Source organism: Musca autumnalis, unplaced genomic scaffold (assembly GCF_047663935.1).
Source record: "Musca autumnalis isolate F117 unplaced genomic scaffold, ASM4766393v1 scaffold_1, whole genome shotgun sequence".
Lineage (NCBI taxonomy): Eukaryota > Metazoa > Arthropoda > Insecta > Diptera > Muscidae > Musca > Musca autumnalis.
This window is the reverse complement of record NW_027411644.1, coordinates 57,547,601-57,571,828: the sequence shown is the minus strand read 5'-3', so window position 1 is coordinate 57,571,828 and position 24,228 is coordinate 57,547,601. Positions and strand designations below refer to the sequence as shown.

The 24,228-nt window shown below is 37.4% G+C and overlaps 1 protein-coding gene across 1 annotated transcript in view; it reads right to left on the bottom strand.

The window, feature by feature from the left end:
• The window catches only part of LOC141398150 (rho guanine nucleotide exchange factor 17), a 443,900-nt gene that overhangs the window by 81,612 nt on the left and 338,060 nt on the right, over nt 1–24,228 (bottom strand). The window contains exon 8 of the mRNA XM_073975385.1: nt 16,555–17,317. Coding sequence (XP_073831486.1) covers nt 16,555–17,317 — 763 coding nt within the window. The remainder of the gene's footprint in view (nt 1–16,554; nt 17,318–24,228) is intronic.

The following is a 24,228-nucleotide window of genomic DNA, read 5'->3' as shown; positions in this document are numbered from 1 at the left end:
GCTTCTAGTCTATAGAACATCTTGTTAAAGCTCTTCTAGTGCACAGAAGAGCTTGCTAAAGCTCTTCTAGTCTATAGAAGTGCTTGTTAAAACAATTCTAGTCTAGATAAGAGCTTGGTAAAGCCCTTCTAGTCCATAGAAGAGCTTGGAGAGCCCTTCTAGTGTATGCTAAAGCTCTTATTGTCTATAGAAGAGCATACTAAAACTCTTATAGTCTATAGAAGAGCTTACTAAAGCTCATCTAGTCTATAGAAAAGCTTGCTAAAGCTCTTCCAGTCTATAGAAGAGCTGGCTAAAGCTCTTCTAGTATACAGAAGAGCTGGCTAAAACTCTTCTAGTCTATAGAAAGGCTTGTTAAAGCTCTTGTAGTCTATAGAAGAGCTTGTTAAAGCTCGTCTAGTCTATAGAAGAGCTTGTTAAAGCTCTTCTAGTTTATAGAAGAGTTTGTTAAAACTCTTCTAGTCTATAAAGGGCGTGCAAAACTTTTCAATCTAAAGAAGAGCTGGCTAAAGCTCTCCTATTTTTTAGAAGATCTTGTTAAAGCTCTTCTAGTCTATAGAAGGGCTTACTAAATATCATCTAATCTATAGAAGAGCTTTTTAAAGTTCTTCTAGTCTATAGAGGTGCTTTTTAAAACTCTTCTAATCTATCGAAGAGCTTTTTAAAGCTCTTCCAGTCTATATAAAGAGCTGGCTTAAGCTCCTCTAGTCTATAGAACAGCTTGTTATAGAGGAGTTTGTTAAAGCTTGTCTAGTCTATAGAAAAGTCGGTTAAAGCTCTTCTATGCTATAGACGACTTTACTAAAGCTCATCTAGCCTATGCTTTAGCAAGCTCTTCTAGTTATAAAAGAGCTTTTTAAAGCTCTCCTTGTCTATAGAAGAGCTAAAGCTCTTCTAACCTATAGACGAGTAAAAGCTCTTCTAGCCTATAGACGAGCAAAAGCTCTTCTAAACTTTAGAGGAGATAAAGCGTTAGCAAGCTCTTCTAGTCGATAGAAAAGTTGATACAGCTCTTCTAGTATATAGAAGAGCTTGTTAATTATAAAATAGTTAAAGCTTTTTTAGTCTATAGAAGACTAAATACTATTCTAGTCTATAAACGATTTAAAGCTCTTTTAGGCTATATAAGAGATTGCTAAAGCTATTTTAGTCTACAGAAAAGTTTGCTAAAGCTCGTCTAGTCTATAGAACTATCACCACTACTTCTAGAACTACTACATTATATAAAAGACCTAAAACTCTTCTAGTCTAAAGAACAGATAAAGCTCTTCTAGCCTAAGAGCCTAAAGAAGAGCTATAGCTCTTCTAGTCTATAAAAGACAAAAAGATCTTCTGGACACTCTTCTTCTTAACACTCTTTTACTATATAAAATAGTCCAAGCTCTTCTATACTAGAAGAGCTTGGACTATTTTATATAGTAAAAGAGTGTTATATAGTAAAAGAGTGTACAGAATTTAAGCTCTTCTAATCTACAAAAGAATCTATAGAAGAGTTTAAGCTCTTCTAGTCTATAGAAGACGTATTCCAGTCTTTATAGAAACCTAAAGGTCTTCTAGTCTATAAAGAAGACCTAAAGCTATTTTAATCTATATAGAAGACCTAAAGCTCTTCTAGTCTATAGAAAAACTAAAGCTCTTCCAGTCTATAGAAGGGTTCTATAAAAAGCTAAGACCGTTCTAAACTTGTTATTATTACGCCACTATTCTTCGCGAAAGAAACATGGCATCCCTTCGTGCTATTGTTGTATTTCATTTTGCTCAACATGCGCCAATACAATTCGATTTTTGTGTGTTTTGTTTTGGGGATTAAAAGAGTTTTTTGGCTATTTTCCAGCAATTGTAATTCTCCATTACAATTACTCTCTTTCGACTACACTCTCAATAGCCCACACTCATTAACGCCCAATAAAAGCGAGAATGCCTTTGGTTTTCCACACGATGAGACTGTCACAAAGAGTGATAAGAGCATCATGTATTGGGGATAGCAACAGTTTGAAAATATTCTCATTCTCTCTTTGTGTTTCCTGCTTGTCTCTCTCTCCAATTCTTTTGGATTACCCCCTCCCTGTCCACACACAGAATAGTAGCCATATATTTTCCATTGTTTATTTTCTGGCTATTATTGCTGTTCTATATATTGTATTTGTTGTTTTTGTTGTTATTGGCATAAATGTTGGTTGTGTTGTTGTTGTTGCTGCTGCTGGTTTTGCCCATAGATTTTGCATTCGACAAGTGGGAAATTGCATACGGCACGAGTAAGTTGTTGGCTGGTGTTTTTTCGGGATTTTCTTTTTTCGTTGTTGTTGCTCGTTTGTTTTGTTTATGTGAATAGAAGAAGAATAGGATTATGGTACGTAGGAATGGGTTCAACAAAAAAAATCAGACACACACACGCAAACACCGATGTACACTTTGGCACGGTTCATTTGTTTATTTCCCTCCCCCCCGCACAATTAAGTCATACAAATGGTTGAATGTAATGAAGCTATTTATTTCTTATGGTGACCCATCTTCAACGTTCGTTGGTTCTTTCGTTTGTTTGTTTCCACGATTTGTTTAGTTTTAGCAAATGTTCCTGATTCATATTGGGTCTTCTGCTTGCACTTCTCCATCTTCTGCTTCTTTGGTATAAGGTGTGAAATAAGAATTACAATTTGGTACTGGGGATCGTTGAAATAATTCATTCATTTTTTCCAATTTTAATGAGATTTTTATGGAGGCAACGAAGAAATGATGATCGAAACAATATCGTCCACATATGAGGTGAAGAAACTTGAAACGAATGGATGGTTGGTTGATGAAAAGTAAAAGAAGCAGGAGGAGGGGAGAAGAAGGCAATCGAACATTGATTGAGCAAATGTTGCCAATACACGGACGCATTCTTAACCTACACTACACTGGCTTGTAATGGGATAAGGTTTTGTAATGAAGAAGATTGCATGCCTGAGTGTGTGTGTACGTGTGCATTTGTGTGAAGGAAATCAATACATATTACCACAGTAGCTGCTGAAACAGAGGTGTTAAATACTTATACATGTGTGCGGTAATGATATAGAGTGATTGAATTGCGTTAATTGGCAACATATTAGGTTGTAATGTAAAACCGTGTACTATTTTTTCTGGTCTTCGGCATTATATTTCAAAATGTTTAAAATAATGCAGTTGAATTTTATACCAACTAAAACACAGAAATTATAAGAAGTGCTAATGAAATTTTGAAATTGCACTGAAATGTGTTCACCGTGAAATAAGGAACGCAAATAAGAGAAATTTCATACTTGCAGAAATTCTGAGTCGTATGATTGTTGTCACTACTTATACGCTCAGAAGAACCTGAACAAGTAATTAAACTATGTTTGATGCTTCTGAACTAACATTAAATGAAAGTTGCTTTCACCTGGGAAGTTTTTGCGAATTCTGAAACTACAATGTTCATAGATGAGAAAAATAAAAATAAAAATAAAACTATAAAATTGCGAAGAGTAACTGCCTTGATAGGTCATTACAAAGAGTAGTTGTCCGTATAAGCTATCATTTTTACATAATTGGTCTCAAAAAATCACGTTTGTAGAGTAATTAAGGCTTACGTACATAAGCTGCCTCGCCTGGTTGCCTTGCTTGCTTCTGATAAAAGAATAAAAAAGACAGGGGCAACCCAGTTTGAAATTTGCTCGGCCTCCTTTATTCTTTTATTTTTATTATGTCAAAAAATGAAGCAGGAAAGCAAGGCAAGGCCTTTAAGGCCTGCGTACATAAGCTGCTCTGCCTGATTGCCTTGCTTTCCTGCTTCATTTTTGACATAATAAAAATAAAAGAATAAAGAAGGCCGAGCAAATTTCGAACTGGGTTGCCCTTTTCTTTTTTATTCTTTTATCAGAAGTAAGCAAGGTAAGCAGGCAAGGCAGCTTATGTACGCAGGCCTTTAGACTCACAACACACAAGGGTAGAATAACTGACTTCTAGAGGTAGCTACTAAACACAAGGGCAGCACATCTTCAGCATAGCCCTCCTCGAAAGTCACTATAATAAATAAGATCGCTTAACAAGTTAGAACTGTAGAGTAGATGACCTCTAGAGGTCACTATTATAGAGAAGCTGGCGTATGGAGGTCTCTACTGTAAAGCGAATGGCCTCGGAAAATATGATATAAGATGCTATTTAATCTATAATAAAAGGATTCAAAGGTCACTGCTACATACATACTAGTGACTACTGTCAGAATAGTTAAAGCCTATATGTCACTAATAAATAGTATCTGCCTAATAGAGGTCAACAACTTTACTATGGCATTGGAGATATTTACTAAAGAATAAATAGTTTCCAAAGCTACTTATGCTAAATAGAATATCATCTATTCGAGAATAGTAGTAGAGGTCTTTACTATGCAGATTATCTGCCTTCTAGGGCAGTATAGCGCTCCAAGACAGTCGGATACCGATTGTCAAAGTGAGTGGCTCAACAGTTTATGGACATAGGCAATTATGATTCGTGAATCAAAGGCAGAAATTCTCGAAAATAAATTTGGAATAATAGGCGACATGATGCCTTTAAGAGATTTCCACCTCCAGGATAACCATGAAGGGGTTCTCTGTATAGAAGACATCCTTAGATTCCATTAATAGAAGATCCCTTTAGCGTTGCTTTTGTCCATCTATAGAGGACTCCTTTGGAGGGTCTTCCATTCATACGCTTCTACTTATCGAGAAAACCTTGGAGGAGTTTTTACCTACAAAAGATACACTTGAAGAGACTTGTCAAGAGAAACCCCCTTTGATAGGCTTTTATCTATAGAAGACTCACTTACAGGGGCTTTTATCGATAGAAAAACATTTTGAAGGGGCTTCTATTTAAATAAACCCCTTTGGAGAGGCCTCTATCGACTGAAGACCCCTTAGGGGAACTGCTATCAGAAGAAGTTCCCCATGGAGACGCTATCATCTAGAAAAAAACGCCCCTTTGAGGAGTCTCCATCTATAAAAGACCCCTTGTACCGACTTCCATCGATTGAAGAGAACTTGGAGTATATTCCATCTGTGAAAGACACATTTGGGGGCTATCAGGAAAGACATTCCCTCTATAAAAGACCACATTAATGGGACTCCATCTATGAAATATCTCTAAGAGGAACTTCTGTCCATAGAAGAAGCCTTTGGAAGGTCTTGTACGAGGAAAAAAAGAGGAAACCCAATTACAATTTTTTCTGAAGCAAAATACTTTAAAGTGATTCTATTTTTAGAAGATCCCTATAGTCGGCCGGATTATAATGACTCATTTCTGTAGAAGATACCCTGGCTGCTGGCTTACCTAAAACTTTGAAGAACTTTAAGTTTTTAGGTGAGAGAGCAGAGGAAAAATATGGAGAAGATCAAACTTCTTCGCTCTCTAAAAAAGTAATATTAATAAATTAATAAATAAATAGAATAAAAAATAAAATAAAATAAAACAAGTAAGCCAAGGATATAGTCGGACGGGACCGACCATGTGATACCCTATATCTTTACCCCTGGGAATTAGCTTTTCACAAATCAAAATCGGCTACTTTGCCGATATACATATGTCCTCAAAAAATTAAAATATCGACCAAGAATAAAATTTGTATATTTTTCATACAAAAGTAATGGTCCATTACACCCTCTTAATAATATCAGATTATCATTCATAATTGTAGGCATCTTCGTTGACCTAAATTCTTACCCGGTGAAAATTTCCTTGACTGTTGGGATAAAATTGCGACCTCTAACGAGTTTATGATTACACTATATACGAATAACTGAAAATATTGGGATGTAACTCTGTTATCTGATCATGCACACCAACACAACTGGCATCAATTGAAAGGTCAAGCGTTCCATTTCCAAGGGTAGCTTACTTGTCCGGAATCTTTCGTCCAGGAATAAAGATATAAGTTGTGTATTAAAAATGTTCATACAAAAGTTGTGGTCCATTTAACCCTCTAAATATTATCTGATCGCCATCTCGATAATCACCAATAAGAATAGGGATCTATTCTGGCCTGAACCCGACCTCCATACAAAATTTCGTGACGATCGGTCCATAATTACAATTTATAATGGACAGACGGACGGACGGACGGACACACATCTCAAAATCGCTTTATCTCGTCGAGATATGAAGATTGGTATACCACATTGGGGGTATCCGACGAATATTTCGCGGTGTTACATGAATTTTTACCAAAACAAACTTATAATACCCTTTCCACATTGTGGTGTAGGGTATAAAAATTCGTTACGTTTTACTGACTAAAGACGTACCCCATCTATAGGTACCCCTAGAGGGTCTTCTACATATATAAGAGCCTCTAGGAGCGACTTTCATCCGAAGAAAGCCCACTTGAAGGGACTTCTATCTACAGATACCTTAGAGGTGCTTTAAAGAGGTAAAGCTACGGATAAGTTAATAACTCCAATATTCTGAGTGAAATCGGACACTTTTTCAAGATGGATGTTTTGGTTTCCTTTATTTTTTGCCTTGGGGATGCTGCCCATCAGCAAAACATTTTAGTATATTTTCAGATGTTTTTTTACTTACGTTTCCGGAGATATCGAGCCTTGAAAAAATCAAATTCTGTAAAAACTATGTGCAAAGAAATACTCATAATTTCTTTAATATTGGCCCAAATAGAATTTTTTGTATTTATTGTTGTATTATCAGCTATCTAATAAAAAACAGAAACATTTTTTCGCGATTATAAAGGAAAAATTCTATTGACAAATATTAAAAAAATTAAGCAAAAATATTAATCATTCGAATACCACTACCAAATAGGACTTAAAATTTTTGTAATTAATCATAGTTTAATACAAACAAATTTAAAGAAATCGAAGAGTACTATCATTGATAAAAACTGATTTTAAATTTAAAATTGCGAAGATTGCATCCAAAACAACTTTGCAAAATATTTTTCCATTTATTATTAGATGATAGCTGATAAAACAACAATCAATATTAAAGAAGTTATGAGTATTTCTTTGCACATAGTTTTTACAGAATTTGACTTTTTGAAGGCGCGATAACTCTGGAACTGTAAGTCAAAAAAGTAAATCAAAACACCCATCTTGAAAAGTGTCCGATTTCACTCAGAATACTGGAGTTTTTTAACTTATCTGTAGTTTTACCTGTTTAAAATACGTCTAAGGGTATCTTCTATAGATCTAAATCTTCTGTATATAGAAGCCCCTTTAAGTGGGCTTTTTACGGTTGAAAGCCGCTTCTAGGGGCTCTTATACATATATGTAGAAGACCATCTTAAATAAAGGAAATCAAAACACCCAATTTGAGAAAGTGTCTGATTTCACTCAGAAATCCCCATATATTTCTTTGTAACTTTAATAGCAAATAGATTTGTTAAAAATTTAATTGTTTTTGGAAACATTGAATTGTCTAACGTTTTTTTGTTTTGAGTTCAGACGGACATTGATCCTCACTTTATAGGATTGGTTTAAGATGACCGGTATTTAAAAACCAACATTTCAACATTAAGCTCAACCCACGGCAAAGGGTTGCTTGTTTTCGCTTCTTTAAATTTTACTTGTTCCTTATGCAGTATAAGAGAAAAGCTCCACGAAAGCTTTTTTTACTCTTTAATTTTTCGTACTGTCTCATTTGACAGCACCACCCAACATGAAAACATTTACACAAAAGAATAAACTTTATTCAAATAGAATAGCAAAACAAAATGAACAAAATATACATAAATTTCGACTGCCACCGAGTGGCCTTGTGTGAAACAAGAAGAAAAAGAAGAAGAGTAAAACAGCCAAAGACACACAGACTCTTTGCCATATGCATTGAATATAAATGACCCAACAACAACAGCAGCAGCAACATCAACAAAACGGCCAACAATCACTTTAAAATTAAAGCACCCATCCAACCACACACCTCATCATGTTGGGGCATAGTCATGCCATACAGTTAGTACACGAAACACACGCACGACAAACGAACGAGTGAAGCAAAATGCACAACACACACGTGTCTCGTGTCTAGACAACACAAATGGCATGATTCTCATAATCGATGTTCTCTCTTTGGCACTTGTTTTACCTCATATTCCCAATTAGTATTTTTTCTTGGTAAGAAACAAAACAACCACTATCTATTTGGCTCTCCTTCCCCTTGCCCCTCCCTTTCACAACTTTACGACTTACTAGACAGCAACAAAACACATGTAATCGGTCAAATAACAGAGTAAAATCTTTATGCTTGTTGTTTGTCTTGCTGTGAACAACTAGGTGAGAATCACCCAGCAGAAACATGCGTAACGTAATGGAAAATTGCACAAAGTTGCCTGAGAGAGAGAGTAAGCAATTGGTCTGATGGGAAATGATAGAGAAAAACCACAACAAAGTAAATGTAATCGACCAGCAGTAGCAGAAATTACAACAAAAGATATAAACCGAAAAATTGAATACACACAGCTACACACCGTTGCACACACTCACGTGTGTAATTGACTGAGTTTCATGTGGGGTTGAAAAATTGCTGGAATCACAAAGAGAACCAGCCAGACGACGACAACCACCAACAAGAAACAACAGCAGCAGCAGGAGCAGCAATGTACCACGAGTTAAACCAAACGTAAAAAAGAGTTGCGAAATAATGAAAACGAAAAGAAAAGAAAAAAATCCATATTGCAAGAGAAAACAGATGGGCCAATAAATATTAAAAAGGGACCTGTTGCTGCCTGTTGCGTATTTTTGAGAGAGGGCACTGAGGTTGCCATTAGCCATAACTAGACAGACATTCAATTACTCGACTATGCAATAACATGAATATGTCGGAATTGAATGTTGTTGAATAATATTCCGATTACGTGTGGTTTGTTTGGTATTATAAATTTAAGTACATGTGTAATTTTAATTAAATGGTTTGTAATAGTAGATGTAATGCTAAAAGAAATACGAAGAACAACAATCTGAATATGTGCGTAGGCGTATAAGTACTGCCATATCGCATACGCTGTAAGGTCAAAGTAATAGAACACCTCTAAGAGGGGCTTCATTTATAAAAGACCACCTTTAACGGATTTTTATACCCTACACCACTATGTGTAAAGGGTATTATAAGTTTGTTTTGGTAAAAATTCATGTAACACCACGAAATATTCGTCGGAGACCCCCAATGTGGTATACCAATCGTCATATCTCGACGAAATACAGCGATTTTGAGATGTGTGTCCGTCCGTCTGTCCATTATAAATAGTAATCAAACTCCAAGCCACAATTATGGACCGATCGTCACGAAATTTTGTACGGAGGTCGTGTTCAGACCAGAATAAATCCCTGTTTTATTGGTGATGATCGTGAAATATTTAGCGGGTGAAATGGACCAAAAACATGATATTTATCCAATTTTTGTAGCGGCTCTGTAGGTCGCAATAATAGTCCGATCAACGCGAAATTTTAAATAAGGTAAGAGTATATGGCAAAGTATAAGCTTGCAATTTGCGATGATGATCAGATACTATTTAGAGGCTTAAATGGACCAGAACTTTTGTGTGAAAATTGTGAAAATTTTTAATATACAGCTTAAATCGTTATTTCTGGAAGAAACATTTCGCCCACGTGAGTTATGTTTGGAAGACGATCTCTCGACCTTTCCACTGATGCCAATTATGTTGACGAGATTTATTTTATAGTTTTTTAGATAATATTTAGAGGGTTAAATAGACCCCAACTTTTGTGTTAAAATTATGAAAATTTTTAATATACAGCTTTTATCTTTATTCCTGGAAGAGACATTCCGGGTAAGTAGGCTATACTTGGGAGAGGAACGCTTGACCTTTCTTTTGATGTCAATTGTGTTGGTGTACATGATAAGATAACAGAGTTACAGCCTAATATTCCCCGGTATTGGTTTGTAGTGTATCATAAACACGCTAGAGGTCGCAATTATCACGAAATAATCACGAAATTTTGCACGAGGTAAGAGTTTAGGTAGAAGAAGATGCCTACAATTTTGGATAAGGATCTGATATTATTGGAATGGACGGGTGGAAAGGACCATTACTTTTGTATAAAAAAAATTTGGTCTACATTTTATTTCCTGGAGGACATATACCAGGGTAGTGGTGTAGGGCATCTCATGGTCGGCCCCGTCCGGCTATAGCCTTCGCTTACTTGTTATTTTTTCTCGAAATGGCTCTATCTATAGAAGACATCCTTGGAGGGGTTCCTATCTACAGAAAACCGCCTTGGAGGGAATTATATCTGCAGAAAACTTCTCTTTGAAGGGGTTCCTATACATAAAAGACCTCTTTGGAGGGGATTCTACATATAAAATACGACTTTGAAGGGGCTTAAATATAAAAAAGACTTATATGAATAGGCTCCAATAATAGAAAACTTCCTTGGAGGGGCTTCTATATATAGAAAATCTCCTGGGAGGAACGTCTACTTTAAAAAAAAACATCCTTGAAGGGGCTACTATCTACAGAAGACTTTCTTGGAGGGGCTTCTACCAATAGAAAACATCGCTGTAGGGGCTTCTCTCTATAAAAGACTTCCTTGGAGGGGGTTTCTATCAATAGACTACCTAATTGGAGGGAATCCTATATATAGAAGACCTCCTTGGGGGGCTTCTATCTATAGAAAGGCTTCCTTGGAGGCAGAACAAATCGTTGCCGATGCGTCTATATGTAGAGTACTTCTTGAGAAAATCCCCTGGGAGGTGTCAAAGGGGGGTATGGGGGTTTCTGCCTATAGAAAATCTCATTGTAGCGGACTCCTATCCATAAAATACCTAATTTAAGGGGCTTTCATATATAGAAGACCTCCTTGGAGGGAATTGTATGTATAGAAGACCTTCTTGGAGAGGCTTCGACCACCCTGGATATACTTCTTTAGATAGAATGCCTTCTTGGGTGGCATCTATGTATGGAGTACATCCTCAGAGGGGCTGTAATAGGTAGAAGATCTCCTTGGAGGGGCTATAATAGACTGAAGATCTACTTGAAGGGGTTTCCTTAGATGGAATACCTCGTGGGGTGGGGTGACTTCTATGTATAGAAGACCACATATATCTATAGAAAGCCTCCTTAGATTGGCTTCTATCTCTACAAGACCACCTTGATGAGAACTTTTTCTATAGAAGACCTCCTTGGTATAGCTTCTGTATATAGAACACCTCCTTGGAGTGGCTTCTTTGTACAGAAGTACACCTTGAAGGGCCTTGTATCTACAGAAAGCCTCAGTGGAAAGACGTCAAGGCTTATTTGTGCAGATTTCTAGAGTAGACCAATAGATAGTATACCTCCTTGGAGGGGCTTTAATTTATAGAAGACCTTCTTGGAGGGCTTCTATGTATAGAAGACTTCCTTGGAGGGGCTTTAGCAGACAGAAGATGGGCTTCTTTAGATAGAATGCCTCCTTGGGGAGTGGGGGTGGCTTCTATGTATAGAAGTCCACATTGGGGCTTCTATAGACAAAAAACCTACATGGAATGGCTGCTATAGATAGAAGTTTCCTTTGGAGGGGCTTCTATAGACAGAAAACCTATTTGGTGGTGCTTTAATCTATAGAAGACCTCCATGGGAGGCTTCTAAAGTCTAAAAGACTTCCTTGGAGAAAGCCATGTATAGTAGACCCATTGCTATGTACATCAGACCCCTTGGAGGGAATTCTATGTATACCTTCCATATATAGAATACGCCCTAGAAAGCAGATCCTTGGGATAGGCTTTCATAAATGGAAGATACCTAGGAGGGGCTTTGGCCCATAGAAGACCTCCTTGGAGGGGCTTACATCTAAAGAAGACCTCATTGGCGAGGCCTTTACCTATTAAAGGACTTTTATTTATAGAAAACCTTCTTGGGGGAGCTTTTATCTATAGAAAATCTCCTTGGAAGGTTTTGTATCTATGATAGAACTCCTCCAAAGACCCCCTGGCAGGAGCTCCTGTGTATAAAAGACTTTTTGAAGGAGATTCAATAGATAAAATACCTCCATGAAGAAGCTTCCACTAATGGAATACCTAATTGGAGGGGCTTCTATAGATAGAAGAACTCTTTGGAGGAGCTTCCATAGATAGAAGACCTCCTTGAAGGGGCTTCTATAGATAGAACACTTCCTTGGAGAGGCTTCTAAGATAGAATGTCTCATTGGAGGCAGAAGTAGATTTTATTGGAGATAGAAGATCCCCTTGGAGGGGATCCTATATGTAAAAGACCTCTGAGGAAGGGCTTCTATAGGTAGAAGTCGATAGACAGAAGACCTTCATGGAGGGGCTTCTATAGATTTCTATCTATAGGGGCTTCTATAGATAGAAGTCGCCTTTGGAGGGGTTCTATTGATATTTTTTTGGTGGGGAGGAGGTGTTCTTTCGTACCTTTTTGGAGGGGCTTCGATAAACAGAAGACGTTTTTGGAGGAGCTTCTATCTATAGAAGACGTCCAATCTAAAGAAGATTCTCTAGTGGGGCTTCAATACACAAATGGGGTTTCATCTTGGTGAGGCTTCCATAAAAAGAAGAACCCCGCGGATGGGTTTCTACCTGTAGAATGGCTCCATAGAGGAGCTTCTATAGAAACCTATCTATACAAGACCGCCTAGACGGGACTTTTATATATAGAAGATCTTCTTGGTATAGCTTCTGTTTATAGAACACCTCCTTGTAGTGGCTTCTTTGTACAGAAGTACACCTTGAAGGGGCTTCTATCTATAGACAGCTTCAGTGAAAAGACTTCAAGGCTTATGTGTGCAGATTTCTAGAGTAGACCAGTAGATAGTAGACCTCCTTGGAGGGGCTTTAATCTATAGAAGACCTCCTTGAGGGGCTTCTATGTATAGAAGACTTCCTTGAAGGGGCTTTAATAGACAGAAGACCTCCCTAGATGGGCTTCTTTAGATAGAATGCCTCTTTGGGAGGGTCTTACATCTAAAGAAGACCTCTTTGGCGAGGCTTTTATCTATTAAAGGACTGTTAATTTATAGAAAACCTTCTTGGGGGAGATTTTATCTATAGAAAACCTCCTTGGAAGGGCTTGTATCTATAATAGAAGACCTTTTTGAAGGAGACTCAATAGATAAAATACCTCCATGAAGAAGCTTCCACTGATGGAATACCTCATTGGAGGGGCTTCTATAGATAGAAGATCTCTTTGAAGGAGATTCCATAGATAGAAGACCTCCTTGAAGGGGCTTCTATAGATAGAACACTTCGTTGGAGAGGCTTCTAAGATAGAAGATCTCATTGGAGGTAGAAGAAAATATCATTGGAAATAGAAGATCTACTTGGGGGGTTGTCCTATAGGTAAAAGACCTGCCTGGAGGGGCTTTTATATATAGAAGTCCTCCATGCAGAGGAAGACCCCCTAGGAGAGGCTTCTATAGATAGAAGTCCTCCTTGTAGGGACTTCTGTAGATATTCTATCTATAGAAGTCCCTCCAAGCAGGTCTTATATACATAGGAGTTCTACACAGGAGGTCTTCTATCTATAGCAGCCCCTCCAAAGAAGGCCTCTCTATAGAAGCCACTCTAAGACCTACTTAGAGTGGCTGTAGAAGTCCCCCCCAAGGAGGTATTCTATATATTTAAATCCCTCCAAAGTAGAAGCCAAGGAGGTCTTCTATAGGTCGAAACACCCCCAAGGAGGTCTTCTATACGTAGAAGCCAAGTTGATCTTCTATATGTTTTCCAAGGAGATTTACCCTTGGATATCTTCTATAAATACAAGTCTCCCTAAGAAGGTTTCTAAAGATAAAAGCCCCTCCAAAGGGGTCTCCTATAGATAGAAGTCGCCCCAACAAGGTTTATATAGATAGGGTGCTCTCCTTCAAGGAGATCTATATACAAAGGCCCTTTCAATGGGGTTTCGATAGAAAGATAAAAGCCCTTCCCAAGACGTCTTCTGCAGATAGATGCCCCTTAAAGGGGGTCTTCTATAGATAAAAGCCCTTCCAAGAAGGTCTTCTGTAGATAGACTCCCCTCCAAGGTCTTCTACAGGTGTAAGCCTTTCCAAGTGGTGTCCCCATCCAAGGAGGCCTTCTGTATGTAGAAGCTCTTCAAAGGAGGTATTCTACAGGTAGAAGCCCATCCACCCTCAGAGTAGTTTCTATGTAGAGAATACCTCCTTAGAGGGCCGTCTATAGATAGAATAACCCTTTGGAGGGGCTTCTGTGTATAGAAGGTCTCCTTAAAAGGGCTTCTCTACAGAGAAGTCCTTGTTAGAGGGGCTTATATAGGTAGAAGACCTCCTTAGATGGGCTTCTGTCTATAGAAGCTCCTCCAAAAAGGTCTTCTATTTATTGAAGCCCCTCCTAAAAGGTATTTTTTCATGGAAATCCCCTTATGGGTTCTTCTATATATAGAAGACCCCCTAAGAGAGGCTTCTATGTATAGAAGACCCCCTTAGAATAGTTTCTATGTATAGAAGACCTCTTTAGAGGGGCTTCCATAGATAGAATAATCCTTTGGAGGGGCTTCTGTGTATAGAAGGCCTCCTTAAAAGGACTTCTGTAGAGGGAAAACCTTGTTAGAGGGCTTATATAGGTAGAAGACATCCTTACAAGGACTTCTATCTATAGAATACCTCATTGGTGTGGCTTCTATCCCCAGAAGATCTCTTTGGAGGGGCTTCTATCTACCGAAGTCCTCCTTGGATGAGCTTCTATCTATAGTAGACCTCCTTGGAGGGGCTTTTGGAGATAGAAAAGCTGCATGGACGGACTTCTACGTATAGATGACCTCCTTTTAGAGGGCTTTAACAGATATAGTACCACTTTGGAGGGCCTTCCGTTTATAGAAGACCTCCTGGGAGAGGCTTTAAATAATAGAAGATTCCCTTAGAGGGGCTTCTATCTAAAGAAGAACTTATTTAAGAGGTTTGTATCTATAGAAGACCTCCTTGGAGGGATTTCTATTTATAAAATAACTTCTTGAAACGGATTCTATCTACAGAAGACCCACTAGGGCGTGTTTCCATTATAAGGGCGCTATCTGGATGTGCTTGTATCCAGAGGATATCCCTTTATAGAGGTTTTTAGCCAAAGAAGAACTCCCAGAAGGGACTTCTATCTACAGAATACACTCTGCTTTGGCTTTTGGCTATAGAAGACGCTCTTGGGGGTGGAGTTTTATATCTATAGAAGACACTTTAAAAGTTTTTTTTTTAAATCCCTATGGAGAGCCTTCTATTTATATAACATATCCTAAGATGGTATTTTGTCTAAAGTTAGCTCCTTTAAAAAGGATTCAATCTATAGCAGAACCCCTTGCATAGGTTTCTATCGATAGAAGACCTACTTAGAAGAGCTTCGTTTATAGAATACCTTCTTTGGAAGGGCTTCCGGCCATGGCAGCCCCTCTTAGAAGGACTTCTCTTTGTAGAAAACCCTTTAGAAAAACTTCTTTCTATAGAAACCCCGTTAGAGGAACTTCTTCAGAGACTCGCTATATAGGTACTTCAAGACCGCTTCATAGGGGTTCCTATAACTAAAGAGTTCGCTTATGATTTCCCATTATTAGACTGGTGTCTGCATTATTGGGAGCCACCGTGGTGCAGCAGTGGTATGCAGGTTCGCCTTGCGCTGAGAAGATCTACGGTTCAATCCCTGGCCAGAACATCAAAATTTTCGGCGGTGTCAAATCCCCTCAGTGTAATGTTGTCGACATTTTCTGAGTATTTTAGCCATGCCAAACATCGTAAGACACGACGTTCGGACTCGGCGATAAACAATAGGTCCCAAATCACTGAACCAGTATGAAGCAGCGTGCGCTCGTTGATATGAAATAAGTCTCCCTTGTCCTTTCGGGGATGTTGTGAGAAGGCTTCTATGTACAGGAGAATGTTGTGAGAAGTCTCTCTATAGAAGGTTTTGAAGGCTTTCTAATAAGAAATGCCGCCTTTGGAGGCGTTTTATTTAAAGAAGACCCTTTGAATGGCTTCTACATTTAAAACACATATCTGGAGGAGGTTCTGTCTACATATAACGCCTTTCAGGAAACTTTTGAATGTTGAAGATAATTTTACGATTTAGAGTTTTGGTGTATTTGGGGACCTATAGTAAAATTGTATGAAAAATAATTTTGTAGAAAATTTTGATTTGATACGATCACATTTTAAAGGAGTTTTTAAAGGTTCTTGAAAAAAGGGACCAAAAAGACCCCTTTAGTGACTCGCATGAGGATTAATTTTTTTAATAAAAAGATACCCCGCATTGTTGTCAGTAATATTGCCAAAGACACTTTATACCTAAAATGCAATAATTCCAAGGAATCTGATGTCGAATATTTCAAAACCTGTAGAAATGGGCGGAACTTGCCACGCATATTAAGGTTACTTACTGACGTAAACTTTCAAAACGCCGATACACGTTTCTTCTTTTTTTTCGGTCCACTTTCATAATCTGTGCGGGGTTTCTTGTAATTTTAAAAAAGTTCAATTTTGTAGTACAGTTTAATCAATCATCAATAAATGGTGGCAGATTTATTTCGCAAAAAAGAAATTACAATAACCTCTAAACATTCCCCGTAACATCACTTTGTGTGAAATTCAATCAATAAAATAAAACACCAATAAAAAAACTTACCGCAAACATTTGTTGACGCTGTTCCGACAACAACTTTTCACTGGAACCCTTTAACAGCTGAGCCAATAGCTCTTGCGTGGGCAAGATATTTGTTGCATTGCCCCCACCGGCAGCTGATGGTGGTGATGATGTTGCCGAACTTGAACCACCACCCGATTTATGCTGTTTAGCCGCCCCCGTTGTACTTGTCACATCTAGACTACGTTTCTGTTGGTGGACATGTTGCAAGTGGCTGGATGGTTTTTCACCACTGCTCATTGACTGGCTACGTTTACCGTGACCTGTCTTCGTTGGACTTTCGGAGGCTGCCCGTTTTTGTTCACGTTGCAGTTGTGAAGTTTTCGATTTGGAGGTTGGTGATGTTGCCGGTGATTTAGCACCGCTACCATCACCTTTGATCACCGCTGCTGGCGTTGTCAACAACAAATCATCGTCACGACCTATACTCGTTGTATCCAAAGTCGATTGATATTTCTTTTCGAGCGGTTTAATTAGACGCAAATCATTATCAATGGCATCAGATTTACTGCCAAAGGCACCACCACTGCTGCTGGCACTGATGTTTTCAATTTGGGATGGTGTTGAGGCGGCACGCGTATGCTGGGGCACTGGTAGACTGGTGTCATTTTCGTTGTTGTTGTTGTTGTTGCCAGTGGCTGTTTTACGCACACGCATCGAATTGGAATAGTGGGGCAGTACACTGTGACTGCTACGACCACCTGCGTCATCGTTTGTAGAACGTTGGCGCCTTGGTTGTAAGGAACTGCAAAAGAAGAAATAAAAAAGCAAAAACAGAAAATATGAAAGAAAAATATCCAAATTAGTGCCAAGCGAAAATGTCAATATTATTTGCTTTGATCAATTTTATGTTGTTTAGAAAGAAAACGCGAAACGAGACGAGATGTGGAAAAATAGAAAACAAAAAATTATACGACATTTGTTGTTAATAACAAACACTAATGTACTGTATCTGAGTGTGTGTGTGTGCTTTCGAGACACTCAGCTATTATGGATGAGTTTGTGCATAAATTCCAGGAATATTGTGTCACTTTTATGGAACAAATTAACTCGACCACAAGTGCCGCCTCCGCGCCTGCACACAAAAATAAACAAGAAGACTACCCACATAATTTTAATGGCGCATTTCCGGTTATAGAGACAAATCTAAAAATATGAATTATTTTCTAAAAACAAACGACAATAAATAACACATTTTATGTGTGTGATTTTAACACATCAATATTATTATTATCACCAATGGAAAAATCTGCACTTTGCAAGGAAGATTACAACTTTTTGAATAGAAAAACGATTTTTTAAGGAATTGAAGAGCAACTATTCTTCGATAGAATAATATTTCCCAGTATATGAGGGCGTTCAATAGGTGAGGTCCCATTTTTTTGTATAAAAGGAAGGCCCTCAATAGTAGAGAACAAACTTCTTCAATAGAACATAGATCCTCAATATTTGAGGACAAACTGTTTTCTTAGAAATAAGCAAACAAAGATCAAGTCGGTTTTATATAAACCAAAATATGCGCAGCTTATAACTAATAATAGAAGTGGTGGGCCTAATGACCCTACAAACAGATCCCAAATTTATAAAAGAAACAGAAATAGAACAGTTTTAGAAATTTCCAGCGTATATTCTAAGACGTCTGTAGAGTAGGTATTATAAACAGTGGACCTAATTAATCCACTTACACATCCAATCAACAGAAATAGGAACAATAATCCTTCATATATAATTATAGCGGTGTTATCGATACAACAAAAACTGCCGGTGTTCAGTGGTGTTCAAAATATTTGCAACTCAGATGCCTATATTACATTCAATTTATTTCACTATGCAACAAAATGGAGGTGAAAGTCTGGGGAAGAGATAATTCCTTTTGGGGGTGGATGTCCTTGGTGAGTATATTAAGAACCCCGAAGAACAGATCCGCCGTGAGTCGAACTTTCGAGTTATGGCGTGATGAATATTTTGCTGGGGACCCTATAAGCCCTCGGGAATTAGCTTTATATCTTTGTTAGCTGTTGCTTTAGCTTATTTTTGAGATTACATGTCTTCAGTCAAATCGAATGAGGATTATTTTCGTGGAACATTTCGATCTTCTAACTTGGTTCCTTCAATGTTCTTTTCGTCCTTTATTTTAAGAGCCGCTATAAAAGTACCACAAGGTGCCGTTTTTATACCCTACACCACTATGTGGGGAGGGTATTATAAGTTGGTTTTGGCCAAAAAGTTTGTAACGCATCGAAATAATGGTCGTAGACCCATACTTATATATACCAAAATGAATGTCTCGACGAGCTGAGTCGATCTGGCTATGTGGGAAGAAGCCTATTGATTTTGGTGATGGTCGGATAATATTTAGGGGTCGGAATGGGCAAAAAACTTAATGTGGATAAAAAGACAACGTTTTTTTCCAAAGTGAATATCTCAGTTTCTATACGGGGTATACCAAAAGCAAAACCTGACAATAAAAGTGAAAATATCACCTTTCTAATGATGTAAAGTAGGTTCTCGTATGTGATCAAACAACAAAGATATCACAATAGTCGCAAATAAATCCCAAATTTTAATTTTTTCGATTTTAATTATAATGACGAATATCACAGCTTTGGTTGGGGACTTTCTAAAAGCAAAGCCTAGCTATGAAAGTAGAATATCCCATCTTTACAATGATGTAAACTAGGTCGGCGCAGGTGACCAAATAACGGAGATATCGCAATAGTCGGTAATACATCCCATTTTTCCACTTTTTTGGAAATCACGCTACAGTTCGCAATTTTGATCGGATCGTCACGACATTTTGAGGGTTGATGGGGGTCACACAGATGAAGAAGCCTATTGATTTTTGTGAAGGTCGGATAATATATAGGGGTCGTAATGGGCAAAAAACTTATTTGGAGAAAAAGACAACGTTTTTTTATCAAAGCGAATATCTCAGTTTCTATACGGGGTATACCAAAAGCAAAACCTGACAATAAAAGTAGAAAATATCACCTTTCTAATGATGTAAAGTAGGTTGTCGTAGGTGGTCAAACAACGAAGATATCGCAAAAGCCGCTAATAGAACACAACTTTTCATTTTTGCGATTTTAATAATAATGACGAATATCACAGCTTTGGTTCGGGACCTTCCAAAAGCAATGAAAGTAAAAAATCCCATCATTACAATGTGGGTATCCAAATAACCGATATATCGCAATAGTCGGTAATACATCCCATTTTTCCACTTTTTTGGAAATCACGCTACAGGTCGCAATTTTAATTGGATCGTCACGAAATTTTGGGTGTTATTGGGGGTCCCACGGAGGAAAAAACCTTTTGATTTTTGATAATGGTCGGATATTATTTAGGGGTCGGAATGTGAAAAAAAAATATTTGGAAAAAAGATCAACGTTTTATTTCAAAGTTAATATCTCCCTTCTGTAGGAGGTATATCGAAAGCAAAAACTGGCAAGGAAAGTAGAAAATATCACCTTTACAACAATGTGAAGTAGGTTGTCATAGGTGGTCAAACAACAGAGATATCGCAATAGTCGGTAATGCATCCCTTTTTCCATTTTTGTGCAATCACACTACGAAATTTTGATCGGATCCTCACGAAATTTTGTGGGTTGATGGTGGTCTAACAGAGAAAGAAGCCTATTGATGGTTGGCATACATCCCATTTTTCCATTTTTTATTTGGGTTGTACTGTCGATGCACTTTAATGCGTTTCAAAAAAAAGCTTATGAACAGGGGTAGTGGTGTAGGGTATCACATAGTCGGCCCCGACCCGACTATAGCCTTGGCTCACTTGTTTAATTTTTAATTTAAATCTTTTTCTACAAAAACTACTGAACTGATTTTCCTGAAATTGTCATGGAATGTACAGGAATGAACCACGGTGAAATTTATTGAATTTCGGAAGGGGAGGGGTAATTCCCCTATACTCTGTTTCTTTAAAAATTCTATATTTACAATAATTACGAATGTATCTATTTGGAAATTAATTTGCGACACAATTTGTGTATTTATGGTATCATAAAAACCATGGGGCAAAGTCAATTCAGATGACTCTGATGATGATTATATTATATATCCTTCTAAAATTTGGTGGATTACCGTAACAAATTTAATAACAATTGCAGATTTTCATATGCCATTATGCCATTTTTACTTAAAAATATGTTCAAAAACTACATAAAACCATTGCCTCCATTATCCGGGAAAATCGATTATCCGTAATGCCTCCGGTCCCGACCATCACGGATAATCGAGGTCCGACTGTATTACAAATGTATCGGTTTAAGAATTTACGAATTAATATACAATCCAGGCACTTCTTTGCGGCCAAAAGACCCGAGCATGCCTGTTTTTTTAAATATGTTATATCTCCAACACTACTGAACCTATTTCCATGAAATTTGCAGCAAAAGTTCAAGGTTTGCCGTTGTTATGTATATTTTATGAATTTCGGAGGAGGTGGGGTAACTACACCACGCCTTTTTTATATTTGAAAACTAATGACCACACCCATTCTTTTCAATACATTATTTTTTGAAAACTACTGAACCTAATTTCATGCAATTTTCAGAAAATGTTCAGGAATGTCCCGTGGTCCAAAATGCTATATATTTGTAGACGAATTTCAGGAGCCTTTTGCTTCATAATTTCGGAGGAAGTAGGGTACCTTCCCCACGTCTTTCTTTTAAACGTTATACGTATAAACCAAACTTATGATTATATCGGTTTCAGCATAAAGTTTGGGAGGCAATAGGTTTGTGTGTACTCTAGGTACATATTTGGAGCTAAAATACCGGACCACACCCAATCTTTTCAATACATTATTTTTCTAAAACTACTGAATTTAATTTTATGACATTTTTAGAAAATGTTCAGGAATGTCCCCTGGTCTAATATGCTATATATTTGTAGACAAATTTGGGGGGCCTACTGTTTTATAATCGCTATATTTGCCAAACTTATGAGTGCATCGGCTTGCAAATTAATTTTCGAGACAACTGTGGTTCCGCCCCCCGATCGAGAAAAACGATATAGTTAAAAATTTCCTTAAATGGTGAGGTTCAACGATCCAACAGCCATTCAAAACTAGTACATATTAACTCAATAAACGGGAGAATTCGACTCTACCATTATTTTAATTTTTATAACTAGATCGCTTTAAGACAAAGACAGAGGACATGGACGATAATAAGTCCTAAACAGCCCTAATGGGCGAAAAAATCCGACAAAGACCGTAAGAGAAAAGAAAGGTTACACACAAAATCTGTTGATAAATTTAAAATCCTCCTCGGTTTGACAATGGACCGAAGAAGTGAGGTAGAAAATATAAATTTTTGAATTGTCAAACATAAAGTCCACTATCATTAAAACTCATTACGACGGGCCAGCAACGCGGGCCGGGGTCTGCTACTATATAAATATAACATATTTAATATACGGCATAGTTATCGTGTTCGCTTTTTTTGTCAGTGGCTGAGGGTATATCTCCGTCAGCACAGCTGCCTGATATTTTCTTAATTGTTTGTTTACAATTTCGTCAATAAAGCTTCTCGAATGAAATATAAAAGGAATTGTGAATGTTCAAAACAGTTGCCAATATCATTGATGAATATATTGAAAATTTGCTGTAAGTAGAAATTTAAGACGTCGCAGTTAATGAAGCTTCTCTAAGTGTTTTTTCTTCAAGGAATTCTATTTATAGAAGGCCCTCTAAGAGGACATGTACACACGCCTTGAACACTGAATGGCCGATACATTCGATTCCGAGGCTTTAAAACATCACATTTTTAACTGTGGCAAAAAAACCGCAGTATAATGTAGGCAACGTTTCCTGGGTATTTCAGCCATGAACAACTTAAGATATGAATCAACGTACATCTATTAATATGGGAGAAGTCCCCTGCTCCCTTCGAGGATGTTTGTGGGAGTAATAGAGTTGTTAAGCGGTGACGACCACTTGTAAATTTCAGAAAATCGAAAAAATATGAGCCTATTTAAAAGTATAAGTAGCATTGAATATGTGGTAAAACTTTCAAGTCGATCGGATCAAAATTGACTGAAATATGAGTGTTGGAAGGGAAAAATTGATTGTGAAACTTAAAACGTGTTTTCTCGAAATGGCATTTTAAAAACGGTATCAATTATAGCTAAAAAACTAATGAACCGATTGTCACATAATTTTGTGACAGTTTTATGACCAAAAACGTCTGTTTTTTAAGTTAAAAATTGAAATTATGACTTTTTGGTTCCACCATTTCCCTAAAACCTAATATTTTTTACAAAATTGATCGATGAAGGACTAGATCTTTATGTTCTAAACAAGCATAAAAAAATAAGTGACGATCGGTTTATTGCTTTTCGAGCTAGAGTTGGCACCGCAAAACGCTTTAATAAAAACAAATCTTGGTAGACAGAAAATTGGCACAAGACTACGTAATATTTTTCAACAAGAAAAATCCAGGAAGTAGATTAAGCTGTGCTCTTTCAGATGGTAAAACATCTATCTTCAAAAAACTTTCACAGTTTTCTCGGAAAAAAATTCATGAAAATTGGCTTAAATTGGGCCTTACAAGTGGGGGTCATCCCTTAAACCCAGTGAACTAGTTCAGTAACATAGTTAATTTGTGTATGAGTTATTTCATAAAAACGAGGAAATAATATAACTCATTGGCAGTTCGTTTTTAACAACTATTATACGTAAGGGGATCTTTTATTAAGAGAAGTCTTTCCAAATTGGTCTTCTATAAAGAGAAGCCGTTCCATGTTGAGTTTTTATAAATATAAGTCCCTCCAAAAGGGGCTTCCTTCTACAAATAGAAGCCCTTCTAAGGGATACTTTATTGATAGAAGCCCTCTAATAGGATTTTCTGTAGACGATTGCCCCGTCAAAGGGGTTCTTCTATAATCCCTCTTATAATAGAAGCCTTCTAATAGGATCTTCCGTAGACGAACGCCTCTCAAGAAAGTTCTTCTATAAATTGAAGTCCCTTTTACAAAATCTTCTATAGATAAAAAGCACTCTAAGGAGATATGTTAATAATAATAGAAGCCTCTCCACGTGCCCACGTGGTCTTCTATAGAAAAACGCCAATCAACGGTGGTAATCTATAAATTGTAGCCCATTAAAAGGGGTCTTCTTTAAAAATCACCTCTTCTAGGCGGTATTGTACTAATAGGAGCCAGTCAAAGTGGGTCGTCTATAAAGAGAAGTCCTTCGAAGAATGCCTTTTATAGATAGAAGCCCCGACGGGGTTTATAAAACGGAGAGCACTCATTAACATGAGAGAAGTCTCTATTGTCCCATCTTAAAAATTTTACTCCTGTCATTTACGCCCATACGAGTATTTGCCTCTGCATAACTTTTTTCAAAGAATTACCCATTAATATCCCACGATTATCTTTTTTCATCCGAAAATGGACAATCAGACCTTGAGCTAGGAATTGAGACGTCCATCTATGGACAGATCGAATACCGAATACCAAACCAAAATACTTTTTTCACTTTATTTAATTTTGGTGGGTTTTGATAATTTTGTGGCCACTTTTTTGGAGTTTGGGACCTGATGTATTTCCGCCAGAAATATAAGTATGAGCTAAGTTTGTATCAAGTCAGATACTCCCTTTGACAGTTAGCCTTTTTGGCCAGAAATTCTGAAC